The sequence below is a fragment of the Anastrepha ludens genome, chromosome 2 (genome assembly GCF_028408465.1).
Source record: "Anastrepha ludens isolate Willacy chromosome 2, idAnaLude1.1, whole genome shotgun sequence".
In the NCBI taxonomy this organism is placed as follows: Eukaryota; Metazoa; Arthropoda; class Insecta; order Diptera; family Tephritidae; genus Anastrepha; species Anastrepha ludens.
In genome coordinates, this window is record NC_071498.1 from 40946784 (window position 1) to 40971604 (window position 24821).

Consider the following 24821-nt stretch of genomic DNA (forward strand, 5'->3'; position numbering starts at 1 on the left):
CCATCTCATGCCCAAATGATTGAAAAAAATCGAATATCACGAGAAAATCGATATGTCCAGGTCCTCAGAAACTTCTCTAACGGTGATTCGAAGATTGGCCAATACCATTTTCTTCACTTCGTTCACATCGGTCTTCTGAGAACATTTTGTACCACCGATAAACGTTGCTTTGGTCCAAAGTAGCTTCTCCGTATGACACAGTCAACATTCGGAAGGCATCTTAATCCGCGCACTTAATTTCGTTTTTCACACCTTCCATCTTGAATAGGTAAAAATCGAAGACGAGCCGAAACACGTGCAAGCAAAGCAGCTGTCAACAATTAACTGAACTCGTCGGCATGAGTGAGAGACATGAGTACCAACATATCGCCACAAAAAAATTGAAACTCGAATATACGTAACCTGCAAAAATTCAAAATTCCCGATACTTTCTGAACACACATGTACGAGGTGTTAAAGGTACGAATGGATAACTAAGGCTGAATGATAAATCATACCAATATGACTCGAAATTTCCGCCTTCTCGGGCCAGTCATTTTTATGAAATATATTTCTTATATATGTAGCTCTAAAGCGAACTATGGAGATTGCACCTAGAAAAAAAAGGATCGTAGAGAACTAACGCATAATACTTTAGCCCGAACTCGATGTGGTAATTTGAATGCTCGAATACCTTGTCATTCAACAGGAATAAACTTCGAATATTGTTCTGAAATAGTTATATGTCAAAGAAAACACTCCATCAAGAGCTTGGACGTCAAGCGAGGTAAGAGTACATAGAAATTAATCATTTCTCCACTAAGCCATGTAAGGTTCCGACAGGGCTTTGGGCGAGTTTTTATATATACTTAATGCTAATATATATATATGCTACATGTATACTTAAATGCTATTATTTTATGATTGATTGAATGGAATTGCATTCAAGTAGTCAAATCGCAGATCGATCACGAAACAGCAGTGCAACTATAGAGGGCTTGCTTGCCGCGAAATTAGTCTGAAGGCTGCCTTCTGCATGAGTTTTGGTGTAGCGCGGCCTTATAAAGAAATCTCAACACAGTTTGCCATTCTCACCTGTCAAACCAGAGTTATCGATATCCATAGTTCTCATGCAGCTAAAAAACACCCAACACTAAAGCGACAATTGACCTTTGTCCTTATGGACGTTAAGAGGCGATTTCTGAAAGAGCTTTCTGGATGAGAAAGAGACAGAATTTATTCCACCCTCTTCGTGCAAATCCTCTGCATTTTCAAGAAAGCGCTCTAATTTTCCTAGGACTTAGACAATTCAGCTACAGGCTTGTTAGAAGTGCTGGCTGGATTTGCCAGTGCTTGGTATAGTTTAAGGACTCTGTGGCCATCGCCTGAACTCTTTAACTCGTCTAACCAAACTTAAGTGTACGAACTTCTTTTATGATTGTTCGGGTAGCAGACACTTCGTACTAGACTTGCTTCTAAAATCCCGTATTTTATTATTGCATAGTCGAAGTATTACAAAATAAAATATTTCAAGAAAAATGTTTTATACGTAAAAAATTCATACATGTGAGATGGCAGCCCTGAATCATACTAGTAACACTCCTGTACGAAGTAGAGAAGAGGCACAAGAACAAGGATAAAAAGAGTCAGTCGTCAGCGTAACCCCTCAGCAGCAACAGTCGTAATTTTGCAGTAATTTTGCTAACTTCATTTCATTTTAATTTTGTAATCAATTTTCTTAACGTATTTAATTACTATTTAATAATAAATAAAGCCTATTCAGGCTTACATACATATATGTATATACATAAATGTATGTGAAGCATAATAAAGAGCTTGAAAATGTCTTTTCTTTAAATTAAATATTTAAAATAAAATATTCTCGAATTCAGCACAAATAATCATTTATCACTAATTGTATGAAAATTGGCTTCCATTTTTTTCGACTATACAATTTAAACCCAATGAAGTAAAGAAACAAAACTTAATCCCCAACTTTTTTCCTTTCAAAATGATAAAAACAATTTATTTTTAGATACACCAGAAATATACAATAATTATTATAAAACCAAAAAAGAAAAAATTCAAATAAAAATATTTGCTTAAAAATGCGGCTAAGCAATAGGATATACGTACATATTGACTCATAATTATATAAAATATTACTAAAAACCAAGTCAATCAGAGTAGTGAAATTGAAAGATTTACCAACACTAGCTAAAGTAAAAAAAATAATCGATATACTTACTTGAATATTTTGAAATTCAAAGTAAAAGCATTAACAAGTTATAGTTAATCAAAAAGCAAAGCAAAAGCAAAAACAAAAAAATTACAGATTGAAAAACTGTGCACTCACTAATCCACACATACACACTCACACGCATACACTTGACCCCGATCATTGTAACATACATCCTCAAACAAATTCCGACAACAAAAAAATAAAAAAGAAATACAAAAATACAACATAAAAAAAATTACATTTGAAAAGTAATTAAGTAAATTATGTGAAAAACTAAACGCTAAGCGCAAATATGTGAGAACATAGAAGTAAGAAAAAGCAGCTTGTGACTATTAAAAATAACAAACATTTTACCAATTTTGATTAAAACTAAAGGAAAATAAATTAAAAATACAAAAAAAAAAAAACAAACCATTAAAAGAGATATTTTTAATTTTCCAATTTAATTTCCCGGGCCCTTTTTGCTCCTTTATTACTTTAACTAATTGCAATTACCCACCCCACCACCCGCTTAACTACTACGCGCCTCTAATTGACATAACGGATACTCTGCTAACTTCAGCGATATGGTGCCCTTAACGATCAACTGATCCAGCGTTGCAGCGGTTTTTATACGATATTGCCTGAATATCTTTGCCACGAATACCTTCATCAACATCAAGGCATACCGATAGCCAATGCACATGCGCAGCCCCTTTGTGAATGGTATGAAAGCGAAGGCATGCTGATTGGTCGCATATGGCCCGAAATGCGCCTCTGGTTTGAATTGCTTCGCTGCGCTTCCCCAAATGCGTTCATCGCGTTGCATATTGTAAATGTCGATGCCAATTTGTGTGCCACGTGGTATTATAACATCGTTGCGTAGCCGAAAGTCATCGGCAGCACTACGCAACACCATCGGTACGGGAGAGTAGAGACGTAGTGCCTCATTGATGACCATTTCGGTGTAAGGCATTTTTTCAAGATGCGTATTATCGATTTCGGGTGATTTGTCTTCCGGAAAAAGGGCGCTTAGTTCTTCATAAACTTTTTCTTGGTAGTCGGGGTGCATCGCCAGACACAGGCATACGATATATAAAGCAGTAGAGGTAGTTTCAAAGGTCTGTGGGTGAGAGAAGGAGGAAGGGGTTAAGTAGTGAATAGTTTAAAAAGAATTTAATAAAATTTATTATTTAAAATAACTATACAAGAAGTTTATTTCTATACTGATAGCTATCTCAAAATTCGATGTCGAGCTGGTGACTTCAAACGGGAATTGGAAACAATGCCAAAAGGTTTGATAAATTGGTGCTTTTAATTTCATAGACAACAAATATCCAAGCCTGATTGCGCCAAGGAGTGTATATAAAATAAGAACCAAAATGTACGAGTCTCAGTGTCACAAAAGCAGACTGTAGAGGTCTAGTTGCTTAAATGATTCCACCACGTCCTTCTATGGGGTTTTCAGTAAGAGCTCTTCAACTTTTGAACTTTTTTGAATAAAACACAAACGGTTTGACTTTTTTAACTAATTTTTTTTTTATTATCGAGTTTAAATATATACATTTAAGTATGAAATTCGATTTCTTTTGCATGACCACCGCGTGCACGTTTTACGAAGTCCAATCGTTCAACCCAATTTTCGACCACTCTTTTGCATAAATCGACCGAAATTCCAGCAATTTCGCGTTCAATATTGGCTCTGAGCTCACAAATCGTCGCCGGCTTGTTACTGTAGACCAATGACTTCACATATCTCCAAAACGGGACGGCTAGTTAAATGGACCGTAAAATGGCCGTAATGCTCTTAAAGTAGCAGCAACAGAACGATTATTTTCATAAAAAATTTGCACGATTTGCAATCGTTGCTCAAGTGTGTAGCGTTCCATGATGAAATGTATACTAATGAAGTTTACAAATGACAAGCGAAAAATAAAAAATATTGCGTCGTTCGCCCTCCTATCGGAAAAAAGTTGAAGCGCACCTATTGAACAACCCATACAAGCAGCTGCTGCAAAAGAGATGCCAGGTTGTGTTGGGTTTTGTTGTATGAATTTCCAATGGATCGTATGAATTTCCAATTTCCACTATTGGTTTTAGAAGTTTCTACGCATACTTTTGGTTCACGGATGATCGAAATAACTTTGCAATCCGGTATTTCATTGTACTTGCTCAGCACTCGCAATGCTGATTCGAGGCCTATCTTTCCAAGAGTGGATTATATGTAGATAAAAAAATCTGCTAAGCCAATCTATCGCCATTTTCTGCGTTTGAATTTTCATGGGGTGGGCTGCTTAATCAAACGCAGAAAGTTGCGATGGATTGGTCACATGCTTAGCAAACTACCATATAACATAACGAGAATGGCACTGGACTGGAACCCGTAAGGGAGCAGAGGTCGCGGTTCTTCTAATACTAAATAGAAGAAGGTCGATGTTGCACGAGCTAGCAGATGCCGACATTATATGAGATGGCGTAAAAACAACATCTCAGAACCATGTACGATGAAAGGCCCTATGTGTGAGCTGGTACCCCTATCAGTTGCGACTGAGAAGAAAGGTCGGTGTTATTCGAGCAATTTTCAACTCACTATAGGAGAGTTCGGCACCGCGATGGCCGCTTGGCTTTTAGAATGAGTGTTTACAGGATATTAAGTGCCAATCCAAATCCAATCGACTACTTCCTTGGCAGTGGCTACTTTCGTTTGCAAAATACAGTAGTGATACGGAAACCAAATTTTACGTTTCTCGAAGAGCTCATCTTAGAAAACTTCTGCAATAACTTCCAACTATCCGGGAACAGGCTCACTGGAATTTCTCGCCAAATGTGGTAACCTGCCCGATTCTCAACTTATAAAGTGGAGAATCTCAACTTATAAAGTTGAGAAGAACCCAATTTGGGTAGTGTACACTGGTCCGTCCATGTGGAAAAAAAACTTGAAGTGTCTAAGGATTTGAGACTAAACCTGGCAAACCTTCGAGTGTATTTGTAACATAAGAAAGCTCCTCGTAAAAAGCCATTTGCCGTTCGGGGCGGTCCTCCAATTGCAGCACCCAGACATACACCGCAAAATGGAGGAGTAGTTTGGTCAAATATCAAAAAATTGTACATACATATTCGTAAAAGCTCGTTTACATAGTTCAGTCTAAGTTTGTTGAATAGGCATCTTCCCTTGATGGTGGCACCGGCAGCGATAGTCTGTAATATCTACTGCTGCAATATCAAACATAGCTTTGAATAGGGATGATCCTTAATGCGGACAGTATACTGCACTCTCTCCAGCTTCAGAGTTATCGCGGAGGCAATTTGATTAGTAGCTTGATGTTCTCGTTCCACCAGTAGCACGGATATATGTATTTACGTACAGCTCGCTTGGGCATGGAAGCGCCGCAAGCTCCTTGTAGTCCATCTATTAGGAATTTAGTTCTATTCTCGGCTGGATCTGTTGTAGGTTGAAATTGCTCAATCATGTATTAAAGGACTTCGCTATCAAGCATTTGTTCTTTCACTTTGGACCTGTTAGTTTGGATGCAACTTTGGTTCTCCTTTCGGTGGCACGCGGTCAACGGTACTTTTTTCCCAGATGGGAAAACTTCCGCTGTAGAAGTTTTTATAAGCGATGCAACGAAATCTATCCTAAAACTTCTAAAGACGTAAAACATGTTGTTCCAAGGGTTCAGCATAGCCGCTATCCAGTCTGCGTAATGGTTTGGTGGTGAGTGTCTTGTAATGGGGTTACATCTCTTTATTTCTGCGAAAAAGGGATTAAGACCGGGGCAAAAGTGTAAAAGGAGGATGTCTTCGAAGGCGTGGTGAAGCAGTTGAACAGTACTATCTCCAATGGAGAACGTCCAGCAAGATTCTGCTCCAGCCCATAAGACAAAAACCACTCAGCAGTGGCTAAAAACCAATATTCCTGGGCTCATAGCCGCAGAATATTGGGCGTCTGGAAGTTCCGATCTGATTCCATTGACCTTCAGAATTGGAGAACATGGCCTGTTGAAGACTTTATGTAGAAACTTGGAGAGTCTCAAACAATCAGCAGTTCGAGCTGCGACGTCAATATCCGTGGAAACCGTGCGTGCTGCAATAGCTGAATACCCTAATCATTTGAAGGTTTGTGTGAAAGCAAATTGGGATCATTTCCAATGAAAATTAAATTTTGTTTTAGTATTTACATGATTAAATAAAACTAACGTCATTAAAAAGTATTATAATTTCATATCTATAACGGACATGACTTGTAACAGAACTTATAGCAGAACTAAGTATATGATATGTTTTAAAAAAATTTGACTAAGTGCATTTTTCCGCTCTACTCACCGCCGCTATGATGACATTCGCCTCCGCCCGCACATCATCCCACGACAGTTGACCTTGTTCGACATGTGAACGTACTTGCTCCACAAAGATAGCTTTGGACTTCCGTATGATCGCTGAACCATCTGCATCCGCATCCGTTAATGCAGCCACATTCACTTTCATATTCACTTTCCCATTCATTTTCCCATTCTCATTCACATTTACATTCGCAGTCCTGGCACAATTTTCACTTTCATTTTCATTAATAGTTGAGTGTTTTTGCTCTTGTTGTTGCTGTTCCATGCCGTTTGCAACAGATTTATTATTTTTGAGCTGCAGCAGCTGTGAAGGCGCATGAAAGTAGGGAAGCAAGTAAAGAAAAAAGTATTAAAAGAAATTAGCCGCAAGCATCAAAAGAAAATCACTTTAATGGGTGATGAGCAGACACCAAACACGACTATGTACACAAATATGAGAATGTATTTGTTTGTGTGTACTTACACTTTCAATGAAGCTGAAAAGCACATGAACGACCTGCTGCTGGCGCACAAACAGCGCCGAGCGGCGATAGAGCATATCCGGATAAAGCCATGGCGTCAGCATGCGACGCACACACACCTCAGTGACGCTGTATGTGTTTAACAAAAGAAGTGTTGAAAAAGAAAATAAAATAAGAAATTACGTATGAGTGTTTAAAGTGTATATACATATGTGTGTGTGTGTGTGTATGTATGCGGGCGTTTAATGCAGATAAAAGGCAAAGTTTTGAGAAGACACTTCAAGCAGAGCTGGCAAATGAGTTGGAATTGTACGAAACAATTGAGTTGGCAATACAGACATTTCAATAAAAATACTGTGGGTCGCATGCAGAGATTTTCGTGTTAAAAATATATTTATGGGAAAACTGTTTAATGACAAAATTGGCAAGAACTTTGTTCGATACTAAAGGAACTTACAGATTTGGCGATTTCTTTTCGTTTTATTTACTTTATTTGATTTAAAATATGGAGCAAAATTACTCAGTGAGCACTCGCTGTAACTCTTTAAAAGGCCCTATAAGTTAATGCTGTTTTTATTGAAACTAATGAACTCAACACACAATCACTGGTTAAAACCGAGGAGGTGCTTTCACTATATATACAGGAAAAACTGATCAAAGTGTATGAGTTTGGTGATCAGTGTGAGTTACTTGAAATGAGTGCTTACTGTCTTATGTAAATAGTCAGCTCATTTGATTCTGCCACAATGGCAGGTAGGTGCTGCTTTGGATTGATAAATGTGAATACATTGTAGGGATTTTGGTAGTAGCATGTGGTGATTTATACTCGAATAGAGTTTCCTGGTCAGCAAAGTTCCAAATGCTGCTTGGAACGTCGCCACTGTATTTTCATTTAGGAACTAACATTAGCACTGCTAGCAAAGTTAGTCGTGTAATACAAGACCCCGGCCCAATAAAAAGTCACGCAAAGTCTAGGTTTTCAGCGAAAACGGTAGCACTTGGTTAGAATGTTTTTGGGTTCATTCGGAGCTCAGACCCTACTGTCGTTGGATCGATAATGAAACAAACGCAACTCCTATTGATAAATCTCTACGTTAAATTGGTTATCCGAAAGCTATATAAATCTCTTCGCGTAAAAGCACATCCACACATACACATGTATAACAAAACATAACAAACAATAACGTAGCATAACAAAACATAATGTGACTGATCTTAATAAAATAACATAACAGAACTTAACATAGCACAACAAAATTTGGCAGAAAATAACTAAAAACAACTATTATGTTGCATAACATAATAAAACTTAACAGAACATAACAATAAGTCGAATTTCGCCATAGAAATATATGGACTACTTACGAAAGCGGTAGTTCTTAAGTTTTATTGCCGCTGGCAAAAGTGATTTGCGGACTATTGTTGGCCTAAATAAAAGACTTATTCGCTTCAGCGAGTATCACAACAGAATTGGAGTAGCGGGGTCTTTATGTAAAATGTACGTAAGAGATAACGAAAGATTATTCCATAATAAGTTCGAATGACCAGCCCTTGGTCGGATAATGTAAACACCAGGTTCAGCTTCAGATACTTTGAGAACCTTGGCAGGGCTGACCAGCCATGTGTCATCACATATACAATTCAACTTTTTCAGGACTCAAAAAGTCTAGTTAAATCAAGGTGCTTCCAAAAATTACCGTCCGATGTCTCTTCTACTTCTAATCGAGGAGAATAAAATGTATCTTCCATAAGCGTAAGTCTCATTTATTTAGTTATTCATTTATTCATTCAAAAAAAACAACAACCGTTTTGAGCTGGTAGAGGAAAGCTTTTTGTTTATAAATTTTTTTGTTTCACTATGAGTTTCCATGCCAGTAGCGGCAATTTGGAATTAAATTAATTAGGAGAAGGTGTGTGCAAAATAAAGGATGAAACTATAAAGCTACGGCAAGACCGCTGGCTAAAAAAGACGTCACTACATGGCACAGCAGCAATTTCGGCGAAATCAATTTCTATACAACCCAAACGCTTTCGGGGAATGGGTATTTCTAAAAATACCTGTTCAAAATAGGAGAATGCGAACAATTCACATGCATATACCGTGACGCAGTCGAAGATGACGCTGAACTCACCTTTTTCCGATGCTTGCGTTGGGAACAAGAACGTTGAGCTTTGGAGAATGTAATCGGTGACATAACCCCTGAAAATGTAAGCGACAAGATGCTAAGCAGCAAGAAAATGAGGAAAATCATCAGTGGTTTCGCCGAAAAAATTTTACGGATGACAAAGAGCGACCTGTATACAGGTACGCATAGATTTTGTAATGAGGAAGATAGAACGCCACTTAGAAGTAATTCGAAAGCGGTTCCAAGGAGGGCGACGGATCCAAACGAGGGGAAGTTTTTAGCCTCCGTTGCTGCGACGGTAGCTTTCACGATGCATTCGGCATTTTAATCCTTTTCCTTCTCCAAAAACAAAAAGAAGTAATTGGAACTAAAATGTACCTATGACAGTAAAATTACTCATACGCCACCGTGCTTATGGGGATCAAATCTTTCTTGCCAAAAAATATACTAATACCGATTTTTTGCACACTATTTCGAGAATAAATTTTGTTCCACACTGTATTACATATAGACTTACGCTATTATCGCTTACCCTTTGTATGCTTCGAAGATATGCGCAGAGCCTTCGTTTTCAAAATTCATGCGTTTACCCATTGTGGTTTCTATTCGTGCACAAATAGTTAAACAACAAAGACAGAGAATAAAATGAGTTTAATGCTTCACTAAGCATTAGAAATTGCTAATTACAACACTCACGACATGCTGCCTCCAATACATTGCGTTTTAATATTTCGTAGATCTCCAACGGCGTATCGGTAGAGGCCAAATCCGCAAATTTGCTCAGCATCAGATCAGCTTCGGCATTGAAAATGGGTAAAAAGTTGTTGATGATTTGGCGACTAAAAGCCGGATTGATGAGGCGCCGATGCTTATTCCAGCGGGGAGCTAAAAGGGCGAGCATAATGAATGCAAGTGGACAGCATGAAAACGACTAATGAATACTTATGTGAATACTTAAAGATACGAATATTTGTGTATGTGGATGTTTGAATTGAGTCTTACTAGAACATGACTTTGACACATTCTATGCCAGACCCAAATCAAATTCACAAATAATGCTCAAAATGGCACGTAATACCAATCAGCAAAGGCCAAGTGTTGCCTTCAGCGCAACATTTACTTTGAGTTAATATGCCTGTCTATGTATGAGTTCATGTCGTTTTTTTATACTCACAGCTGGATGTGAAGAGTCCATCGCCAATTGCCGCTGCCATGAAGCGATAAAATTCGCCTTTGTTGGTGCAGTGGGATGAGTTGAAAATCGTTTCGACTGTTTCCGGGTCATTAACGTACAGGAAGCAACTTGTACCCATCCACGAGATAAATGGTGTTGCATAGCATTTCGATATGCGTTCCATGTATTGTAGAAAAGCTGGATGTAAAAAGAGCATAAACGGTGAGGAAACTTGGTAAAGTAAGTAATACAATAAAATAATAAAGAATTCCTATTGTTTTTAAAAAGATAGTGGAAGTAAATACGAGGTGTGTTCAAAAAGTATCGCGAATTTCGAAATTTCGCAGGTTACGCATAATCAAATTTCGATTTTTTTGTGGCGATATGTTGGTACTCATGTCTCTCACTCATGCCGACGAGTTCAGTTAATTGTTGAAAGCTGCTTTGCTTGCACGTGTTTCGGCTCGTCTTCGATTTTTACCTATTCAAGATGGATCAAAGAACCTATATCAAATTTTGTGTGAAAAACGAAATTAAGTGCGCGGATGCCTTCCGAGTGTTGACTGTGTCATACGGAGAAGGTACTTTGGACCAAAGCAACGTCTATCGGTGGTACAAAATGTTCTCTGAAGACCGATGTGAACGAAGTGAAGAAAATGGTATTGGCCAATCTTCGAATCACCGTTAGAGAAATTGCTGAGGACTTGGATATATCGATTTTCTCGTGATTTTCGATTTTTTTCAATGATTTGGGCATGAGACGGGTCGCCGCAAAATTCGTACCAAAACTGCTCAATTTCAACCAAAAGCAGCATCGCATGAACATTGCTAATGAGATGTTGGACTCTGTCCGCGGCGATCCAAATTTGCTCCAGAGGGTCATAACTGGTGACAAATCATGGGTTTATGGTTATGACGTGGAAATCAAAGCTCAATCATCTCAATGGAAGCTGTCGCACGAAACAAGACCGAATAAAGCTCGCCAAGTTCGGTCGAATGTAAAAGTTTTGCTTACCGTTTTCTTTGAATGCAGGGGCGTTGTGCATCATGAGTTCTTGCCACAGGGTAAAACGGTCAATAAGGAATATTACCTGCAAGTTATGCGCAATGATGCCACTGCCACCGTATTCCCCAGATCCGGCCCCCTGTAATTTTTTCTTGTTACCGAGACTGAAGAGGCCTAGAAAGGACGACGCTACGCTTCGATTGACGAGATAAAGACGGCGTCGAAGGAGGAGCTGAACAAGATAAAAAAATGATTTTTTGAAGTGCTTCGAAGATTGGAAAAAAACGTTGACACAAGTGCATAATATCTTACGGGGATTACTTTGAAGGGGACAGAATAGATATTAATGAATAAATAAATAATTTTTGAAAAAAAAACCAAATTCGCGATACTTTTTGAATACACCTCGTATGCATAATAATGGGCATACATGCTTTGATAAGTTTTCTTAGTAATGCTGTTTAGTATTTAAGCTGTGATCAAAAAGAAAGGTGAATTTGTTTATAACTTTTAAAATCTTGATTTATTGATTCTAAATCTATTGTATCGCATTCAAAATAGACCTTCCCTCCTTATGATAATGGTTTTTCATTTACGACAATTAGATATATTTATGACAATGGTTTTTCAGTTTTCGAAACAATTGTTGTTTTCTATTTATTTTTTATCTTGAGCGAGTCCGTATAAAGTAATCCAAGTATATTTTCATCAATTCTTCTAAAAGTTGGTTTATCTAAAGGTTTGAGAGGAATAAGAAGTAAAATGAAAAAATTTACCATAATTTGTTTGCATTTTCGACACCCGCTCTTCTTTGCTTTTCATCGAGGTCAAAAAGCTGCCCAAGTAACCTGGAACAATTGCGACGAGTATGGAGAAGGTGTCATAGGCGAGTCTATATCAAGGAAATGGCTTGAAAAGTTTAAAAATGGCGACTTTGACGTCAATAACACGTCCCGCAGCCGAAGGCTTTCGGAATTTAATGAAGAACGTCTCAAATCACTTTTGAAGGAGAATGGTAGCCAAGCCAGTAATGAATTGGCAGAAAAAATTCACTGCGATCATAAAACGTTTCTCAATCACCTTCATTCAATGGGATTTACCAAAAATTTGGGGGTCTGAGTGCCTCACGAGCACAACGAAAGAAACAAAGAAAGTCGCCTTCAAATTGCTTTTCAGCATCTCGCCCGCCATTGAACAACACGCGGTCATAAACAGCGCTTTTTGTGCCGAATCGTCACGCTAATTGAGAAATGGTGCCCATACATCAATAAGAGGCAAAGAAATGAGTGGGTGGGATCGGGAGGGCATGGTGCTCGAAAGAATGCCACGGTAAACGAGGAACTTTACATTGCCCAGCTACACACACTGAATGAATCTATTCAACGGAAAAGACCTGATCGACATGGTCAGGCCATACTAATACACGAAAAATCCAGGCCACATGTTGCAAAGGTAGTAAAAGCCGCACTCCAAGAGCTCGAATGGGAGGTACTTCAGCATCTGCCGTATTCTTCGCACCTCTTACCGATCGATTACCATCTTTTCCGTTCCCTGCAAACCATATAAGGACGTTACCTTCGATAACAAACTGTGCCTTAAAAACTGGTCGAGAGGTGGGAAGAGATTGTAAACAGCAACGGAGAATATATAATTGATTAACTTATTGATATAAATATTGTTTTTTGTTTAAATAAAATTCTCCGGAAAAACGCTACGAACTTATTCCTCAACCTAATATTTCCTTAAAATTGCCGAATACTGCTAGGGTTTTTCAATCAGAGGTCTTCGTGATCCTGTAGGCATACAAAATGTTTAGGGATCGCTGTTAGGAGGGACACAATGATATCTTTTCCGATAGTCAAGCGGATAGTCAACGCGCTATCGTCACCGTGTTGGTCAACTCCTGTAAAGAGGAGATCAAACGTCTCGAACGTGTAGAAAACATTTCTCTTATCTGGATTCCAGGGCATAAGAACATAGAAGGAAATGAAATTGACGATGAGCTTACCAGGAAGGCGCCGACAGAATCGATTTTAGTTGGCCTCATCTCAAACAACGATGGCCTCTTGACCGTTGTTAAAGGGAAACTGCACAATTTCTTTTTTAAAAAAGCGCAAGGCAGATGGAAGTCTATCTTATCGTGCGCTCTCTCAAAAACATTTTGACCTCAGTACGACAGAAGCAGGACACTTAAAGTGCTGGGGATCCTCCGTCATTTAATTTCCAAACACATACCGTGATCCGAACTCATGCGAAGAAGCTTAGACTTCTGTACAATCCCCCTTGCAGAACCTGAGGTTGCTTAGTGTGCCTTTTCCTCCTTCACTAAATTAACAACAATGGATGCCTGCAGATGTTTTTTCTTCCTTTAAGTTTGGTAGTGGTCTACAAACGGCATTCTAGTGCTACTTGCTTGTAGTATACTCGTGGTATTCTTGCCATCTAACCTATCTACCTACCAATGTTGAAAATTACGGAATAAACTTTTTGGAGCTGAAATAACGTCGGTTCTTTTTAGCATTTCCATACAACTTTTTGGGGTAAATTAAATTTAACATTTAACGAGTTCAAATGTAAGCAATAAAAACAGAAAAGTAAATTAGAAGCCGGAGTATTTCTACAAAAAAAAAAAAAAAAAATCTTTAAAGGACTAGAGCGTGTTAAAAAAATTATTGCAAAGAAACAATTTTTAATTTTTTTTTTATCAAAAATCAACTTGTTTTGATTATTTCTGAAAACCACATCCACTCAAACTTTTTTCTTATTTTGTTTAGTAACAATAAAAAGCGTTTATGTATTTATTTATTTTTTTATTCATTTTATTATCTAGTGCTGTATTTCTTATAGACTATGAAAAACAGATTAATGCTAAATAATTCAATCAAAAATAAATTATACTTACAATTTACATGTTTCAAATGAAAGAAAATGTAATATTTCTTATAGTTTACTGAGGAAAAATATTAGAGAGTACTTAGAATCTAGTTAATCTATTCATTTAGTAATATTTGCAATGTGATAGAAAAATTTAGGTCAATATGATTTGAAAGCGAAAGAAGCATAATTAGTTCTAACCATCTCTAAACAGAAAATATCTTGATTTCGTATGCTTTGCTGAGGAATATTGAAATTAATTTTCTCGAGTAGCGATGGGGAGTCAATCGCTCTAATTATCAAATCGAAAACGAAAGTGACGAAAAGAATAATCCAATGTCTACTTTATTTGGATTAATGAGTAATCACCGACTTTTATAGGATGATATAGGATCAGTGAGATTCAAAGAACGTAAATCATAATGCGCACAGGCTTTCGGAGACGTTCAAGCCTACTAACATGAGAAACCTAATCATCTTCATCTTATATTGGCACTACAACTCTTGTGAGCTTTGGCCTGCTGCATTTTTCCAATTCCTTATCCTAAGTTTATTGATGTCCTTCTCTAGTTCGTCGGCCCATCTTGATCTCGGCCTTCCTCTACGCGCTCGTCTTGTTATATGAACCAGCCGTCTTAACCGTTGCGCTTTGATGAAACGTATAAAATTTTCGTCATTTAGCCTAGCTGGTCGTTCCACCTTATACACCACTTGCCGTGATCTTTCATTGCTCCAAACATTTTTCAGAGTAGTTTCGTTCCAAGGCTTGCAGTTTTACTTTATTTGCTTCAATTCGCGTCCACGATTCAGCTCCAAAGCATAAGATTGGTCTAATAACGGCTTTTTAATTTCGATTTGAAGAGTGACGCATACGATTTGTTAGCTGCTTGAATTCTCAGTTTGAAGCCTAATTAAGTAAGAGATTCCACGATTTCAAAAGAAAAATCGCAAATTTTCAGTTTATCTGATCTTGGCTTATTTTGTTTGGGCATAGTCATATATTTCGTCTTGTCTTCGTTGATTTTAAGACCAATTCTACCAGCTGCGATTCCGCATAGGTTTTGGATAGGGCGTGCATGTTCATGACAAACGGATGACATACCATTTATGCGAATAATTGGGTAGTTGTGTTTAAAATGTGTCCAGTCATTTTTGCGTTACTTGCTACATTGATGGCATAGCATAATGTTGAGAGTGTCTTACTCGCCCTTGTCTTACTCCAGTTTTCATTCCGAGGGATTTAGATTCATTGCCTTGTATCATCAATTTTAATACAGTTTCGTTTTAAGTCATCATCACTATTCTGTTTAGTTTGTTTGAGAAATCTCGCAGCAATCCCATGATAGTTTTTCCAGTTTATTTTATTGTCTTTCTTGTAATAGGCCTGATTGGGGAATATTACTGCTGTGTTCCAGTCGACTGGCAGTGTTTCATTGTTCCAAGTGAATGTTGCCAGGTGATGCATCCTTTCAAAGCACAATATGACCTCCAAATAAAGACGGCGTGTTCCAGGTTCGAACGCGCCAGAGAGGTATATAACAGCCTTAGGATCAGTATATGGATCTACAAAGTCAGAAGTAAACGTCCAACATCCACCACGACAAAATCAATAATATCACTTGGATTGGGTAAACAAGAACAAACTATGTGGAAGAAATAGGTATAGGAAAACAAGATTTAGAATAACAGACATAAAGCATTTGTTTATATTTAAATTTAACCAAAAATGATTTTTTTTGTTCTTGGAAAAACAATTTTCTCCGTAACTTTCTTGAGTAATAACAAAAAGCGCGAGCATACAATTATAGGTAGTTCCGGCAACTATTTTAGCGTAAATTTCACTCATTCACTGATTCGTTTAACGTATTTGTATATAACTCGAAAAATAACAAGAATGACTTGTGAAGCGTGCAGAAATCGCTGGGCATAGTCTAAGCTATTATTACAAAAAAATAAAATAAAAAAAAATTAGAAAAATTTGAGTTTTTCAAAAATAAGCAAACAAATTTTCCCCCTTTGAACAAAAATCCATTTTTTTTTTAGTTATTGGGTGTTTTTTTAGTTGCATGAACTCTATCGATATGGATAACTATGGCTTGACAGCTGAGAAACTGTGTTGAAATTTCTCATTTCAGTAAAGCCTGGTAAATCATCACGAATTCTGTAACGCCTCCTCACGCTATCTGCAGAAGGGGCCACGAAGCTAATCGAGATCGGCGATATAAAAATCGGCTGGATCCGAGCAAAGATGCGACCAGGGATACGTGCATCAGATGCGGGGTACCAGGGCACAAAATAAAACATTGCAAAGCAGCCCAAAATTGCATTCACTGCGTAGACGCGAAACTCGACCGCACTAAAAAGTGATGCGAGTACTCCAGGCAAATATGCATAGAAGTCGTACAGCAGACGTTCTGCTCGAACAAATAGCTATCGTGAGGGAGCTAGATGCGGTCATCATCAGCGAGCAGTACGGACATTTCGCCAAGGGAACCTGGTTCGAAGACGAAACAAGAACGGCCGTACTCTCGCTATCAACCGGTAGTGCAGTCGCCGTCACAAAGCACGGAGCCGGTCTTTGCTACACATACGTTCAAAATAAACGCTTCACAATGCTAAGCTACTACCTTACCCCCAGCGACAGTATTGAATAGTTTAGAACGAAACTGGACCTGATTGAGGATATAGTTCGCGAAATAGGTGGCCCCTTCATCGCAGCCGGAGACTTCAATGCCAAGGCCGTCGAGTGGGGCGCCCCTACTACGAACACACGGGGAAAACATGTATTAGACATGGCTGCCAAACTGGGGCTTGTATGGTCAAACACAGGAAACTACTACTTTTAGGATACCAGGATGTGAACACACCACGCCGGATATCACCCCAGTGACTGTTAGCCTGGCTGAGGCAATAAACGGGTGGGAAGTTCAGTGCGAGAACTGATCCTACCCCAACACCTAAAACAAAGGGCGCTCACAAATGGCTCAAAACCGCGGTAAGAAGCTTTAAAAGAAACAAAGCTCCAGGTCCAGATGGCATTCCAGCTGAAGCACTCAAACTTGTGGCTGAAAGCCGACCAGATGTGATGCTCGACGTTTACAATGCATGCATTACTCAAAGTATCTTCCCTAAGCTGTGGAAAATACAGAAACTGATGCTGATCAGTAAGGGTAGGGGTGACCCAGCGCAACCGCCAGCTTGGCGTACGCTTTGCATGCTGGACAGAGCCGGGAAATTGTTTGAGAAACTCACACAGCGTAGACTTGGAGAGTCTGTTGAGAGAGCAGGAGGATTGTCAGCAAGGCAATACGGTTTCCAACGCGGAAAATCAAGTAAGCAGCGCTCAACGCAGACGCCACTATCCGAACCGCATCACCTTTAACAGTCTACGATGGACAGATATTATAAAGGCACTACGAGAAAGGTTTCGAATACCTGCATACCTACTAAGGATTCTTCAGAGCTACCTGACCGAGCGCGAATTGCTGTACGACACACCAGATGGTCAGAAAAAAAGCGATAACGTCTGGCGCTGCTCAAGTATCTATTCTCGGCCCCGATCTCTGGAATCTAAGCTACAATGAGATATTGAGCATAGAAATGGCAGAAGATACATATTTAGTGGGATACGCGGACGATATACATAGTGGCGGTCATACCAGCTCCGGGACACTGAGGACGATAGAAGGAAGCTGAACCAAGTCATGATAAGGACGCAAATATGGCTTGAGGACCACGGCCTGGAACTCGCCACAAGCTCAATTATCCTGTACGGCAGCGAAGTATGGGGAATTGTGCTAAACTGCAAAGCCAAGCGCAAAGCACTGGAGGCTGTACAACGGACAGCGGCACTCAGAGTTTTCCTCAACCGCACTGTCTCAGGCGCTGCAATTTTCGTAATCAGCGGTCAGATACCCATCGACCTCATTGTCCGAGATCACTAGCTTCCCAGAACGGAGACGCCAAACCATGCTACGGTAGCAAAGCCGATGGGACACTGAACCGAGTGGAAGCTGGACGGCGAAACTTATTCCATCAATTGACAAATGGGTCCAAAGGAACTTCGGAGAAGTGAACGACTTCTTAACTCAGTTCTTCTCGGGCCACGGATACTTCCGGAGTTACCTATACCGCATGGGCAAGGTAACCGATTCCAAGTGCATATACTGCGATGACGCTGAACACACGTGTTTAGGTTGTGACAGATGGCTCGCGGAAAGAAATGCTCTGATGGAGCAGATTGACGACATCGCACCGAGCAACATAATCAGCCAAATGGTCGAACGTGCCTATAGCATGAAAACTGGCTACAAATATGGTGGACCCAGACGTGGGTGAATAGAATTGGACCTTTATGGATGCCGTTCTGGGCCCTCCCGAAGTAATATAGAAAGCAGTTCCAGGAAGGGTGTCTCCCCAGAAGGAGAGGAGGGATCGTTTTAGTGGCCACACCACACGACGCAGTCGCTGTAAGTGCGAAGGCATTTTGAACCCTACCTCACCCACAAAAAAAAAAAAAAAATTCCTGCAACGAAGGCTTCCAAGCTGTGGAAGTATAAGCACTGGTGACATCCCTATTGCTTTCGGTGAATGGCGAGCGCTATCGAGCAATGCTGACTGAATTTTGTTTCCAAAAATTAATCAGCGAACATGGATGACGTTTGGTTCCAACAAGACGCCGCAACTTGCCTTACAGCGCGCTTTACAATCGATTTATTGCAATATTCAAGCCACCAGTGCCACCATATGGCCAAATTTATTGGAAAAAGTTGGACTGATCGAATGCAGCATACAACGCATACAACTCATAGGGAACATATGTCATGTTCAAAAAGTAAACACCGTGAAATTATCTACTAGATTATAATAAACAAATTCATTTCAACAGTATTTCTGATTTGTATTATCATTTTAAACTCTCAAGCGCTTAAAAAACCCGACACATTTTATGTAAACGCTAAGTTTGAATGACAATAATAGAAAATTTAATTACCTTTATTAAATATTAAATTGATAAAGATATTAAATATTGTTGTTATCTACCTTTGTAATTTAAAACTTTTATTTGGGGATATTTCGAAAACTACGTGGCAGTAAAAAGCGTCAGTTTTTGTATGATATTTGATATTTTATCATTATATATTTTTAAACCAGAGTAATTATGGAGTTTTTGATTTGCTTTACTAAGCTTTAAAGGTTATTTTGTGAAAAATATTCCTACGCACTTACACTGACGCACTTACAATTTATAAAACTGTGTAGAATAAGCCGAGGTGGGAGGATTGTTATAGTATTAGTGGGAGCGTGCCCCACATACCATTGGTGTGAGGGCACCTTTGAGAAGTTTCTGACATTTTGATTTAAAAATCCTTCACAAAAAAAAAATTACCCATAAGATACCTATGGCTTCTACTAAATCTCTTTCAGTCACTCGAAGATTTTCAATACGATATGCTGTATTTTTCCTACGATTTCTGGTGTTGTTGCTGTTTTTGGGCGCTCTTGACGTGAATCGTTTTCAAGGCTTGTACGACCTCATTTAGTTTCAGTAAACCGTGTTTCTACTGTACTAAATGACGGCGAAAAGTCCTTATATACTCTCACCATTCATTTATAAATTTTCTTTGACTTTAAACCTTACAAAAATAAAAATTCAATCACTGCACGATACTTGCTTTTTTCCTTTGAAAATTCACATATGTTCATATGAAGGTAGGTAGGTAAGATGGCAAGAGTACCTCAGGTACACTACAAGTAGCACTTACGTGCCGTTTTGATACCATAATGTGGACCACTACCTGTGAAAGGATTAAGGGAGGAGATAAAACCGTCTACAGCCATCCAGTGCTGTTGATGTAGCGGAGGAGAGAAAAGGGATCTAGGCTGGAGAATTTCATCAAGTCATCCCCAAAGGGGACGCTGAGGAATCTCAAGCGCCTAGCCGCCAGAGCCGGACATTTGCAGAGAAAGTGTTCCACAGTCTCTTTCTCTGCAGGATCCCCACAGCTTCTGCAATGGGGGTTGTACGGAATTCCAAGCTTCCCCGCATTAGTGCCGATCACCCAATGACCAGTGATTACCGCAATGAGTTTGGAAATTGAATGGCGGGGGGTTCCCATCACCTTAAGCGTTCTGTTTATATCGTATTGAGGCCACATTGCTTTTGAAATGGCACACGATGAGACAGACCTCCATCTGTCTTGCGCTTTTCTTAGAAAGAAGTTGTGTAGTTTCCCTTTAACGACGGCCAAGGGGATACCGATGTCTGAGAAGGAGGCAGCTGGATCCGGTTCTGCCGCCCCCTTCCTGGCAATCTCATCGGCAATTTCATTTCCCTCTATATTTCTGTGCCCAGGAACCCAGATGAGGGAAATGTTTCCTGCACGTTCGAGACGTTTAAGTTCTTCCTTACAGGAGTTCACGAGAAGAGAGCTGCAATACGGTGACGACAGTGCCTAGATAGCAGCTTGGCTATCGGAAAAAATATTAATGTCTCCCTCCTAACAGCGATCCCGAAGCATTTTGCATGCCTGCAGGATCGTGAAAACCTCTGCTTGAAAGACGCTGCTTGTCTCCGGCAGTTTAAAGGAGACCGAGATGCTGGCTGATTTAGAGTAGACCCCCGCTCCCACTCCAGACTCCATTTTGGATCCGTCAGTAAAAACTGAGGCATCTATATCCGCACCAACTCTCCCCTCTTTCCAGTCTTGCCTGCTCGGAAAGATAGCCCTATCACAACCCTCAAAGCGGGATGGAGAGGTCGGTGCGAATATCAGAGGAGGAAGGGGAGACCTGCTTCAAGATGCTGCTACGTCCTACAGGAAGTTGTTTCCAAAGGCCAAACTCCTTCAGCCTAATAGCACTCAGAGCAGCAATGTATTTAACCTGCAGATCCATAGGAATTAAGTGGAGAATAACGTTGAGCGCAGCGGTGGGATATGTTCTACAGGCACCAGTGATGCCCACACATGCAGCTCTCTGCACTCTCTCTAATTTAGTGGAGTTGTAGCCCTTATGAAGAGCACCAAACTATGCAACCGTATGTCAAAATTGGCAGAACCACTAAGTTGTACATCCAAAGTACGACACGTGGCTTGAGACCCCATTTTTTGCCGAACATAGATTTACAGGCGTAGAAGGCTATATTGACCTTCTTAACTCGATTTTCTATGTGCAGCTTCCAGTGCAGCTTGGGGTCAAGTAATGCACCAAGATACTTGACTTCCGATGAAAGTGTAAGACACTGGTTGCTAAGTCTAGGAAGCTTAAAAGGTGGAGGCTTGTATTTTCTGGTGAATAGCATCAATTCCGTTTTGTCAGAGCTGACTCTGAGACCGCTACTGGCGGCCCATCTGCTGAGTGTAGCCAGTGCACCTTCCAAAATTTCAGCCATTGCTGATGGGAAGGGACCTGAGACCATTAGGACCAAGTCATCGGCATATGCTAGGCGAGAGGACGCCGTCCTGCGATGTGCCCCTATGTAGGAATCTGGTGATTCTAGCCCCTCCTGCCACCACATTTATTTCCCTACCACCAAGCAGGGACGAGATCCAGAGGTAGATAGGTCTTTCCACCCCTAGCCTATTTAGAACCGTGATAATTGACTCCGCCGTAATATTATTAAAGGCGCCCTCTATGTCTATAAATGCCGCCAAAGTGAATTGTTTTCCCTCCAGAGATTCCTCTACAGTCCCTACTACCTCATGTAAGGCTGACTCGGTAGATTTTCCTTTCAGGTAAGCGTGTTGGGCTGGAGAAAGTCTGGTTTCACAGTGACAGTCGATCAATCTTTCAAGCACCTTTACAATAAAGGAGGTCAGACTTATAGGTCTGAAGTCTTTGGCCAGGACGTGGCCTCTCCTTCCTGCCTTAGGAATGAAGACCACTTTGGTTTTCTTCCAGCTAGCAAGAACGTGGTTCAGCGAGATACACAGATATGAAGAGTATAACAACATAACAAAAACAAAAAATAAGTAGTAGCAACGGCCTATAGCTGTGTTTAAATAATACGAAGTTAATTTGAAGCTTTATATGAAGCATTATGCATCGTTTTTTTATACAAACTTTGTTTTCATATCTTTTTGTTTATTATTTAAAGAACCATGGCGTTAAATGTTAAAAAGGAATCTTTTGTTTTATTTTTTAATAGTCTTATTTCGATTTAAATATAAAAAAAATTTACGTGCGGTTACTTTTCCTATTAGAATATTAAAGAATTTGATATAATTTGCTATGTATGCTAGCACCATCTTACGATCCTTTAAATAAAAAATAGGTTAGACTACGTTAAAATTGCTGCCCAAAAAGTGGGCACACTTGGGTGAAGAAATCAAATTCATCTTATGTGTTACCATTGCAAAGGAGGTAAGGTGGACGAAACCGATAGGACGAAAGGGAAGAGAGGAGGAGGTGGGGAGGGAGAAGAGTGGGTTGAGTATTTGAGGATTACGAACGATGACTGAGCTGCAGATGTGTTAACCGCTTTATGTTGCTGATGAAGTTGATCAGATTTTTAATATCAAGGCCTGATACAATATATGCAGGCGTAGCAAAGAAGATAGATCCAAGACGCCTACACCAGGTGATACAAAAAGTACTCGAAGCAATTCCAAGTCTTACAGCATAAATACCTCGCGGCAAGGATCTTGCGAGGACACCCACGAAACTGAAATGTTGTCAACCTCAGAAGATCCCTCGAACGTCTTTGATCTACACGTGGTCAGAAGGATTTCGCGACCTTACAAGTTTATGTACTTGCCCTTAGTTGACGCGATGCCCATCTTTCCAGTAGTAAACCGTAGTAGAGAGTAGATTTCTGCTCTCTCCTTTCAAGGGGAAACTACCTCACAGTACCCGTGTATCACCAGCTCATCCCCGCGCCGTTTCCCGCAATGTCGCTATGACCAGACGCTCTAATTATCAAATTGAAAACGAAAGTGACGAAAAGAATAATCTAATGTCTAGTGTTTTTGGATTAATGAGTAATCACCGACTTTTATAGGATGATATAGGATCAGTGAGATTCAAAGAACGCAAAGAACGCAAAGTCGCTATGACCAGACATTGATTGATATATGAGCCTTATGTCAGAGAATCATAAAATAATGACGGATGAAAAAAGTATACATGTATATCAAAAAATACCTTTTTTTCATGCGACGTTGAGAGTTTTTTTTCAATATACTTACACCTATGAAAGACTTCCAAATATGTGTTTCATATGGGGAGAAAATCCTCAACGTTCAATACAAAAAAAATTGGAAAAATCAACCCGATTTTTATGGGACTTTAAACTGTCACTTTGTTGTATTAAAATTGAAATTTTTTAGAAATTCTAATTTAAAATTTTGATAATGATTTTGTGAAATTTTAAAAATTTTTGTGAATTCTTACAAAGCTTGGCACTTTGAATTACAAGGTTTTTGTTTTGGTTGAATTTGATGATAATTTTATGCAATTTCTTGAATTTTTGTGATGCTATATTTTTCAACGGAAAATTAGGAGAATTTTATGTAGAATTCGAATCTGCAAGGAGCAAAGTCGGAAAATATAGTTCCATACAAAATTGACCCGCCCTAATGTACACATATACAAGAACCATCTGCCGTTCGGAGGTGGCCCAAATTGCAGGCCTACATCCAAAAAGGGTGTAAGCACCAATTATATCGGATGGCACAAAATTAATCATCCTGCCGAAAGATTTATAACTTTTGTAAACGGCGTCGTACGTCAATCATATTTGACACTTGTTAACTAGACAGATAAGCAGTGGAGCGCGTAAAGGTCAAAATAAACTTTTTCATCACTCAAAATCAGTTTTTTATTTAGTAAAAAAGGTATTAACAAACAAAAATGGATGATCAATTTTGCGCCACATTTATATTCCTTACTTCGAATGGTTTTTTTTCAACCTGCCACAATCTATTTCAAGTCCGCTTGCACACTTATTAAACACTTCTGTGACCGCAAATCCCAGCATATGTCTGCATGAAACTCAAACATTTAATTACGAATAATTTCAGGAATTTTAAAAATTTACATTTATGTACATAAATAGAATTTAATTTGAATTTAAGTTGAAATCTCAACTGGGACTTTCAGTAAAAGTCAAATTGCAGAAATTCCTAAATCCTACCCAAATCCTGCACAACTCATTTCACTGGCTTAACAGCAGTACACTTACTCTCCGGATGCATCATTTGCAGCCCCAGTCCAATGAATGGCAAGCCCATGGGGCCGGGCAATTGCCAAGCAACACGATAAAAATGCCTACGTGACCACAAAAAGTAAATCCATAACAACAGTAGCCAAGTGGCCAAGGCATAGAAGACAGCATTTTCCATTGCCATGGGCAAGCGAATGAAGGCAACAGGTTGCGATGTAAGTATGCTGCCAAGTAATTTTGTTATTTGTGTGCGATTTTATAGCGTTTGGGCGAAGAGGATGGCCCAATGGGATGTCAATTTGTAACAATTAGAAACAACGTATCAAAACGAATTTGCAGAACGCATAATTTGTCCAAACCGAAAGCGGAGCACATACACACACGCGCGTTTGTCTGCAGCTATACTCGTAACCCGTATAATTGGCTAATACACAAGCGTAACGCCACTGATTAACTAAACCGTTTGAATCGACTG

At 39.4% G+C, this 24821-nt stretch overlaps 1 protein-coding gene across 1 annotated transcript; it reads right to left on the reverse strand.

The window, feature by feature from the left end:
- Positions 1–1711: 1711 nt before the first annotated feature.
- Positions 1712–24821, reverse strand: LOC128869561 (probable cytochrome P450 313b1). Its single transcript, XM_054112139.1, has 7 exons — positions 24365–24821; positions 10302–10499; positions 9824–10012; positions 9660–9729; positions 7004–7130; positions 6524–6844; positions 1712–3323 (listed from the first exon to the last, which is right to left on the reverse strand). Exons 1-7 carry the CDS (start codon positions 24528–24530, stop codon positions 2733–2735), a joined length of 1662 nt encoding a protein of 553 aa, XP_053968114.1. The 5' UTR covers positions 24531–24821; the 3' UTR covers positions 1712–2732.

Coding starts and splice junctions, on each gene's coding strand:
- LOC128869561 (XM_054112139.1), bottom strand. CDS start 24,530: ATGGCAATGGAAAATGCTGTCTTCTATGCCTTGGCCACTTGGCTACTG. Junction 7,131..9,659: donor ATCTTCGAAGCATACAAAGG/GTAAGCGATAAT, acceptor AAACACATACAG/CGTCACTGAGGTGTGTGTGC. Junction 3,324..6,523: donor CGAATGTCATCATAGCGGCG/GTGAGTAGAGCG, acceptor TCTCACCCACAG/ACCTTTGAAACTACCTCTAC.